General features: G+C 43.0%; 1 protein-coding gene across 2 annotated transcripts in view; it reads left to right on the top strand.

Annotated features, from left to right (window-relative positions):
* The first annotated feature begins 493 nt into the window (after nucleotides 1–493).
* The window catches only part of ube3b (ubiquitin protein ligase E3B), a 26,002-nt gene continuing 17,142 nt past the window's right edge, over nucleotides 494–9,353 (top strand). Inside the window, exons 1-13 of one of the 2 annotated variants that reach the window (XM_076998919.1) lie at nucleotides 494–650; nucleotides 1,425–1,499; nucleotides 1,693–1,873; nucleotides 2,386–2,503; nucleotides 3,280–3,339; nucleotides 3,498–3,602; nucleotides 5,759–5,855; nucleotides 6,014–6,099; nucleotides 6,294–6,376; nucleotides 6,530–6,635; nucleotides 7,008–7,128; nucleotides 8,583–8,760; nucleotides 9,032–9,198. In XM_076998919.1, the coding sequence (XP_076855034.1) occupies nucleotides 1,713–1,873; nucleotides 2,386–2,503; nucleotides 3,280–3,339; nucleotides 3,498–3,602; nucleotides 5,759–5,855; nucleotides 6,014–6,099; nucleotides 6,294–6,376; nucleotides 6,530–6,635; nucleotides 7,008–7,128; nucleotides 8,583–8,760; nucleotides 9,032–9,198 (1,282 nt within the window). In that variant the 5' untranslated portion in view covers nucleotides 494–650; nucleotides 1,425–1,499; nucleotides 1,693–1,712. Of the gene's footprint in view, nucleotides 651–1,404; nucleotides 1,500–1,692; nucleotides 1,874–2,385; nucleotides 2,504–3,279; nucleotides 3,340–3,497; nucleotides 3,603–5,758; nucleotides 5,856–6,013; nucleotides 6,100–6,293; nucleotides 6,377–6,529; nucleotides 6,636–7,007; nucleotides 7,129–8,582; nucleotides 8,761–9,031; nucleotides 9,199–9,353 lie in introns of both variants that reach the window. The other variant, XM_076998920.1, reaches the window with a different exon arrangement.

Raw genomic sequence — 9,353 nt, forward strand, 5'->3', positions numbered from 1 at the left:
TGAAAGTGAACTATTCGAATATTCCCAAATCACAGAAAATTTGCTATTATTAGGAATAAATTAGGAATATTAGGAACTTGGTATCTACGAAAACTTTGAGAAGGTAGTCTTAACCAGAATATCTCAAGAATGTTGTGAAAATCTAAAAAAAAAAAATTATTAACGTAATCTATTAACGTGGTAGCCTATTAACGACATATTATAGTTGTTTTAAATTTGACTTCTGAATCGTGAGCTATTAAGAAACATATACATATATATACATACAAATTCTTATTACAATTAGCATTGTAGTTAGAACATGTTAATTAGCATGTGAGTTAGAAAATACGGAATTATAATACTCAGCATTAAACATGACAGGATGCTGTCAGGACTAGTCCACACATGGGTTTTCTAACAGACTGAAACAGGGACAGTATTCACATACAACAGTACGTGTGTGACACAACTCCATCCAGAAAGACATACAGCACGCGGTCCTGAGAGGGGGAAGCGTCTCACGGCGGGGGGCTGAATTCGGCACCTGTTCGTTATTGCGCCTGTTTCTCTCCGGAAGGTTTTACAAGATGCACCTATGTAGGATTATTGCCAGCAGTTTGGAGAGACATCTTAATATTTACATTCCCAAAGACGACTTACACGCCGACGTAAGTCGCCTGTCTGCTAAATTGTGGTTTAGATTGTCTTTAACGTTTGTGTCCGTGTGTTTTTGGCACATGACAACAATACTCGTCCGCTGTCTGTGAATTAAATGCTGCAAAGTTCCTAGCTAGCTCCTAGCTAACATCGGCTAGCAGGCTAGCGGGGCTGTAAGAGGCAGTCGGCGACCTTTTCACTTGTGTACGATTTATTCGAAGTTATGCACAACGCACTCATTTTATTGTGCACATAAATGAAAGCTAGTCATTTATTTCACTTAACCAAAGTATTAGGTTCTCTGTTAAACGTGTCAGTTATGAAGTACGATAGCTTCACAATAAGTGGTTGTTTGCTGTTAGCACCAAATCAATGCTGAGTAAACCCAGAGGAATGAACCCATTTTAGCAGCTGACACAACTAACAGATCTACATCGTATAAGTCGTGATTCAAAGCTAAGGAATCGAGATTATTTAAATACTGATGGAAATAACTATAAGCATGTTATGCTAGTGCAGAATGTTTTCTTATATCACAATATCAGTGTCCTTGAAAACTGCAGAGTTATTAATAATAATAATTAATGATAATAAATAATTTGCAATGCATTTAATCAGTATAGATATTTGGTGTTTTTGTGGTCACTGGCTTCATTGGGATGAGTATTTTTTTTTGCCTTGTACAGAATTTCCATAAATCTTGCCCAAATATGAAAATAAGTCTCTGTCAAAAGTTCTATTTGTTTTTATCCTAATGGATCTCAGGATATTGATTTGTAATTTAGCGGACATGCGACATCGTTGGATATTCGTATGAGCTTCCCACTCAAACCCAACTTGTGCCACTACTGGAAGGAAAGGTAATGAGCAGCGCTTTTATTTACCACACCTGAACATAACATTCAGCCACATCGCAAAGTACTTGGATAAAAACTAAAACAAAACAGAACCCATATGTGAACCCATATGCTCAGCCATAACACGGTCCCAAACAGCATTTTGTGACCTTGATCCCGCCCCCTCCCTCCCTCCACCCCGCCCCCTTCCTCCCAGCTGTTTGGAGTGAGCAGAAGATGTTCAGCGCCACGCAGACGTCCAAGTCGCAGTTCCTGGACAAGGCCCGACTGGCGCGTGAGGAGAGAAAGGGCCTTAAGGAAAAAGAGCGGGCGGCCACGCAGATCCAGGCTCTGATCCGCCGCTTTCTCTGTCGCTGCAGACTACACAGGGAGATCAGGTGGGGACGCAGGGGCTCTGGTACACTGGGCCGTTAGCCATGGAGCGAGCCGGGCTTCATTGAGTGGGTACGCGGGGAGTCACTGTCCAATGGGATTACCCTCACAGGCAGCCTTTCTCAGCAGCTTTGGGGGGAATTGATCAGTGCTTAACTCTTAATTCATATGGTTATCAGTCTACTGAGCGATACTGCTGCAGGTAGGTGGGTGTAATGTTTGAACCTGATAGCTGTTATCAAAAGCAAAGGCTGACTTCCTTGAGCACCGTGTGGCCTGGGGCTAAAACCTGTAGCTCATATATTTTGCAGTAACAGATGGCTGTTAGCTGTGTAAAGGGTATTGATTCCGTTTGGATTGTAGTGCCTTTGTTGTTGTAGATGTTCACTTACAGCTGGGCAGACTTGAGCCACTCTCAGATCGCAGGCCTGATGTTTCCTTTGGTTGTTTCTGCTGGATGGGAAGCCTCAGTGTGACGTGACTCTTCTGCTCATGGTTCTGCTCCTCACTGTTACAGGAGCGAGGTCGACGACTTCTTCATAGCGAGTGAGGCAGGAACCACCAAGAGAAATGCATTGTCCATCTTTAAAATTGCAAGAAAATTATTATTCATACTGGGAAAAGATGATAAAGTGGTATGTTTCATTATTTTCTTAATATATATTTTTAATATATTTATTATTTTCTTTTTGAACATCTATAAAGTATGAGATATAGTGTGTGTGTGTGTGTGTGTGTGAGAGAGAGAGAGAGAGAGAGGGAGAGAGAGACAGAGACACTAACATGATGAGGTGTCTGGACCCCGTATGTGTATGTATGTGTGTGTGTGTGTGTGTGTACTTCTAATTAAGGTCATGTACTTCATTACCATAGGATGTTGTTTCAAAATAAGAGTCCAAACACAGATTTTCAGTTTTAGTAAATCACAGAGCAATTTACATATGTGTCAGTATGACCCTATGTGCTTCCTGGGAATCAAACACTGTTCATGATGAGTGTTCATGAGGAGGTGTTAACACCACATGCTACCTGCTCTGCCAGGTGAGGCACTCTGTGCGGGTGTAAGTCAGGTCTGTGCCGGTGTAAGTCAGGTCCGTGCCGGTGTAAGTCAGGTCTGTGCCAGTGTAAGTCAGGTCTGTACCAGTCGGGTTTGAGGGCTTCCTTGCTTGCATGTGCATTATCAGTTTTTCATTGCACAAGTTTCCCATGAGAACGGTTTTGTACTTAATTGGATATAAAACAAGTTTTTTTTTCACTGAGTTACCTTGATTTTCAGGGAAAATGCACAGCCAGTGTGTGTGTGTGTGTGTGTGTGTGTGTGTGTGTGCGTGAGAGTGGCTCTGAAGCTGAAGAAATGTTGACATAGGATGCTGTTCCTTCATTGTGCCCTTTTCTTTTGTTTATTTCTCAGAGATTTGAGAAGCTGTGTCGAACTATTCTGGGTAGCATGGAAGTGGAAAATGAGCCAAAGGTGAATTTGACGTTAATAAATTAATATGGTGGAGCAAAAACTTTATTCCACATTAATAAATGCACACACTGCAGCATATTGTGTTTCATGTTAATAAATTAATATGTTGGAACATAGTGTGTGTGTGTGTGTATGTGTGTGTGTGTGTGTTTCTGTAGGTGTGGTATGTTTCTTTGGCTCTTTCTAAAGACCTCACCATTGCGTGGCTCAAACAGATCAAAGATGTTCTCTGGGTCTCATGCGAGTTCCTCAAAACCCTGAAGGTATTTACTCGTAATATTCTTGCACTGTCTCAAAACCCTGAAGGTGTTTATTCATAATAGTTTTACAGTAATCGTACACCCTGAATGTGTTTATTTGTAATAGTCTTACACTGTCTGAAAACCTGAAGGTGTTTACTCATAATGCTCTTATACTGTCTGAAAGTGTTTAGCAGTTGCGGACCGTGCATTTCACACCTAAGCCTTCAGTGATGCTAATTCATGGTTATAAACCATTTTACTATGCAGAAATACAGTAAAAAGAGCCATTGCATCACAGATAGATAACCCCTGTAGCCTTAATACATTTCTGTATTGAATAAAATACCAGGGGTGAACAAGTCTCCTTCTACTGCAGCTAAAGCTGCAACACAAGGACATCAATAATAACCTCATAAATGGAGGCTTCCTAGTATGTCACTCTTTCTGAAGTGGAGTGATTCGAACCGTCACGTTGTTTCGCTTTGCGCTTCATTGCTTCAAAATGTTTCAAAGCTTTTCATTGGCTCATCAGTATGTGGCATTGGCTAACAGCGTTTCAATATTTGGTATGATTGATCAAAACACTCAATTACCACTTTTCTGAACTTTTATTGCTGTCATGAGATTGAAACAGTGCTATTGCATCAGTGATGCTCTTTAGAGGTTGCTATTTCTTCAGTTGACCACCAGATGTCACCGTCACTGAAGCCTTGCGGCTTTGAATCTTTTTCGGCACAATTGTGAGGGAAGACTCAGTGCTTCATGAAGCTTCACTTGCCCATCACTAATAATTCAACTTGCCAAAAAAAATTGTAATCAAAATCTATCCTCCTCTTTCCTCAAAGACAGTTCAGTTACTGTCGTACAGATGATCCGTGTACTTCAGTTCCATCAAGAAGTCTATCACCATCGAAGTAATACTGATAGAAAACTACTACCACCAACTACCAACTACTAGTTGGTAACCTTAAAGTGGCGGACAAATCCTCTTCCTGGTTGTGACAGGCTAGCTAGCTTCGGAGTTGTTCGAAAATTGTTCTTAACAATGTGTCGCTTTTATTGAAAATTCTTGAAAATGGCCTTAAAATTAATTCTGCCACCAAATCTATTTCTTCTTCTCCTTCAGCCATTGTGGGGTGACAACAGCTAGATTGGACCAGTCTAGACTATCCAATTAATGGGTCTGAATATGGTGATGTTGCAATACGCCTGCTAGAGGGCCCTGGTGACACCAACTCAAAATCTGATTGGATGATGCAACATTCATTTTGTGTTTCATTGACATTTTTGTTGTGTTAGAGGGCCTGCAGAATGGATTGTGAAAGCCTCTGGGTAGACAACTTTGACTTTGACCCTGCCTGGTAACAAATGATGGCTGAGCTGTGATTGGTTAAATGCTTTAAAAGCTATAAAAGGAAGCAGACAGACAATTTGGAACTATTTATTATAAATCATGGATAAAATATAATTAACATCAATTTGTGATTCAGATTTTTTTTAGGCTAGAGATGGCCTGCCACTGGTATTTAGTACTAATACACTTTTAATGACTGAAAGTCCTGAAGGTATTTACACATAATACTCTTATAATGACCAAAAACCCTGGAGGTATTTACTCATAATACTCTTATAATGACTGAAAACCCTGGAGGTATTTACTCATAATACTCTTACACTGACTGAAAACCTTAAACGCTTGCTAGATTTTCAAATTAGTAATCCAGGTAAAATTAATGGAATCAACATAATCCAGGAAGCCTGAGCAAAATCCTGGTGAGGACTTTTAATCTCTGAACCTGGAATTGACACCTCTAGTCTTACCCTGAAGGTATTTACTCATAATAGTCTTACCCTGAAGGTATTTACTCATAATAGTCTTACCCTGAAGGTATTTACTCATAATAGTCTTACCCTGAAGGTGTTTACTCATAATAGTCTTACCCTGAAGGTATTTACTCATAATAGTCTTACCCTGAAGGTGTTTACTCATAATAGTCTTACCCTGAAGGTGTTTACTCATAATAGTCTTACCCTGAAGGTATTTACTCATAATAGTCTTACCCTGAAGGTATTTACTCATAATAGTCTTACCCTGAAGGTGTTTACTCATAATAGTCTTACCCTGAAGGTGTTTACTCATAATAGTCTTACCCTGAAGGTATTCTCTCTGCCTGCAGCCGGACATTCTGCAGGACAACAAGCTGGTGACCCTCTACCTGACCATGCTGGTCACCTTCACCGATATGTCGACGTGGAAAATAGTGCGTGGGAAAGGTGAGCCCATCCTCCTGCATCTGCACCAACCTGTGATTAGGTCTTACCCAACACTGCTGCAACACATTCTGTTTTCCCGCCATTCCGACGATCCACTGGGCCACTGAAGGTCACAAGGTGCTTGATTGTGGTGTTTGTTCTCCTGGGACTGTGTGCAGGAGAGGCACTGAAACCTGCACTCAACAGGATCTGTGAGAACATCATGGGTCACCTCAACCAGAAGGGCTTCTACTCCGTCCTGCAGGTGCACCTCATTTAAATACCATACACACCATCTGTACATGCAGTTCATTTAAGTATCTTATCTTCATCCCTAGGTACGGCTCATTTAAATATCTTACACACCTTCATCTGCTGTCGTGTGTCTTCCTGTATTTTTTTATCTCTGTGTAGATGCCATTAACCAATGGGTGTGTCTTCCTGTGCTTTCCTGTGTAGATCCTGTTAACCAATGGGCTGGTGCGTTCCAGGCCCTCCCTCTCCAAAGGCACGCTCACAGCCGTTTTCACGCTGTCACTCCGGTTGGTCACCACATTTCTGTTATCCAATTACAGGTTGAAAACATTTTTAGTTTTCTAGGAAAAATGTAAATATTCAGAACTGTGTGTGCGTGTGTGTGCGTGCGTGCGTGCGTGCATGTCTGTGTGTGTGCGTGTGTGTGTGTGTTGGTACAGACCCGTCATAGCAGCTCACTTCTCCGATAACCTGCTGAGGTCCTTCCTCATTCACATCATGTCCGTCCCTGCTGTCATTTCCCATCTCAACACACTCACTCCTGAAGTAAGAAATCGCACGCACACACACACACACACGCACACACACACACACACACACACGCACACACACACACACACGCGCACACGCACGCACACACACACACACACGCACACACACGCACACACGCACGCACACACACACACACGCACACACGCACACACACGCACACACACACACGCACGCACACACACACGCACACACACACACACGTATATATAAATGTCTGTACAAATATGCTGCAAGCAGGAAGGACGTGTCTGTGTGAAGCAGCACAAACCCCACAGATGATGACCAGTGAAGCTTGGAGACCTTCACGAGGAATTATTGAAATCTAAAAAAACTCTGTGTGTGTGTATGTGTGTTTGTCACATGCAGTGTATGATTACTATCCAGACTCATGACCTCATGAGGAAGTTTGTCCTGTTCCTGAGTCGAGAGGAGCAGTGCCTGGACATCTGTGTGTGTCTGGAGGGAAGCCATACTCTCTGCTTACTGGGTAAGAGTGTGTGTGTGTGTGTGTGTGTGTGTGTGTGTGTGTGTGTGTGTGTGTGTGTGTGTGTGTGTGTGTGTGTGGAGGGAAGCCATATTCTCTGCTTACTGGGTAAGAGAGTGTGTGTGTGTGTGTGTGTGTGTGTGTGTGTGTGTGTGTGTGTGTGTGTGTGTGTGTGTGTGTGTGTGTGTGTGTGTGTGTGAAGGGAAGCCATATTCTCTGCTTACTGGGTAAGAGTGTGTGTGTGCGCGTCAGGAGGGAAGCTATACTGCCTGCTTATTAGGTCTCTCTGTGTGTACATATATATATGTGTGCATTTACATATGCTCAAATACACTATATTGCCTAAAGTATTCGCTCACCTTCCTTGACTCACGTATGAGCATAAGTGACATTCCATTCCTAATCCATAAGGTTCAATATGATGTTGGTCCACCCTTTGCAGTTAGAATAATCTTCTAATCTTCTGGGAAGGCTGTCCAGAAGGTTTAGGAGTGTATTTATGGGGATTTTTGACCATTCTTCCAGAAGTACATTTGTGAGGTCACATACTGATGTTGGACATGTAGGTCTTGCTCTCAGTCTCTGCTATAATTCATCCCGAAGGTGTTCTATCGGGTTGAGGTCAGGACTCTGTGCAGGCCAGTCAAGTTCATCCACACCAGACTCTGCCATCCATGTCTTTATGGACATCATGTTGGAAGAGGAAGGGTCCAGCTCCAAACTGTTCCCACAGAGTTGGGATCATGGAGTTGTTCAAAATGTCTTGGTATGCTGAAGCATTCATAGTTCCGGTCACCACAACTAAGGGGCCAAGCTCAGCTCCTGAAAAACAACCCCACACCATAAACCCTCTCTCCACCAAACTTTACACATGGCACAATGCAGTCAGACAAGTACCGTTCTCCTGGCAACCGCCAAACCCAGACTCGTCCATCAGATTGCCAGATGGAGATGTGCGTGTGTGTCCACATGAAGTTTGGTGACCTCTTCGCACTATGCACTTCAGCATCCGCTGACCCGCTCTGTCAGTTTGCGTGTCCTACCACTTCATGGTTGAGTTGCTGTTGTTCCCAACACTTCCATTTTCTTATAATACAGCTGACCGTTGACTGTGGAATATTTAGGAGCGAGGAAAGTCCATTTGTCGTGGCATCCTATCACAGTTCCACACTTGAATTCACTGAGCTCCTGAGAGTGACCCATTCTTTCACAAATGTTTGTAATAACAGTCTGCATGCCTAGGTGCGTAAGTCTATACACCTGTGGCCATGGAAGTGATTGGACCACCTGATTCCGATGATTTTGATGGGTGAGCAAATACTTTTGGCAATATAGTGTATAAATAAAAAATGTGACATTTTGTTATCTGATGATTGTGCATGCCTGTGTTTTGTTTGTTTGTGTGTGTGTGTGTGTGTGTGTGTGTGTGTGTTTTGTGTGTGTGTGTGTGTGTGTAGGTAACCTGATTCAGTTGGGCTACCTGAACGTGAAGGTGCTGGAGCTGGAGGCGTCTCACTTTGTGAAGGACCTGACGGACATGCTGTCCTACTGCCAGAGATACGTCTCCCAGAAGAAGTCCAACCTCACACACTGGCACCCGGTGCTGGGCTGGTTCTCCCAGACCGTGGACTACGGGTACGCCACGTTAGCGCCCTGCATGCGGCTTGCCCCTTAAACCACTACGCAGGGAACATCTCCAGTCACCTCTCTAACTACTTGTTGATCTCTACTTGGTGTCACACACTCATACTCCCTCTCTCCCTCTTTATCTCTCTCCTTTTTATTTAGGTTCCATATAGCCAGGAATTGATTTAATTGCTGTGATAATACACATATTAAGAGATGATTATTGAGTTTGACACTTCAGATCTTATTTTGAAACTAATACGAATGGCTCCGCCCCCAGGCTGAATGAGTCCATGCCATTGGTGACGAGGCAGCTGCAGTGTCTGTGGGGCGTTCCTGTGATCTGCACACTCTTCTGCGACGTTCTCAGCAAAAAACTAGAGCTCCAAGAGCCCGCCCCTGCCTCCAGCCAGCCAACCATGCTGCAGAACAACCTGCCAGTCAAAAGTGAGTCCAGGACCCTCACTTACCTTGAACAGGACATTTCATGTGTGTAGACTGTATGTCTGCACCTTCACCAGCACAAAAGAGAAGTCTACCAGATCAGGGCATTAACACTGCAGAAAAAAAAGACTTCCTGGTATGGTTTCTTTGGGTGTGGT

Source organism: Brachyhypopomus gauderio, chromosome 3 (genome assembly GCF_052324685.1).
Source record: "Brachyhypopomus gauderio isolate BG-103 chromosome 3, BGAUD_0.2, whole genome shotgun sequence".
NCBI classification, from domain to species: Eukaryota; Metazoa; Chordata; class Actinopteri; order Gymnotiformes; family Hypopomidae; genus Brachyhypopomus; species Brachyhypopomus gauderio.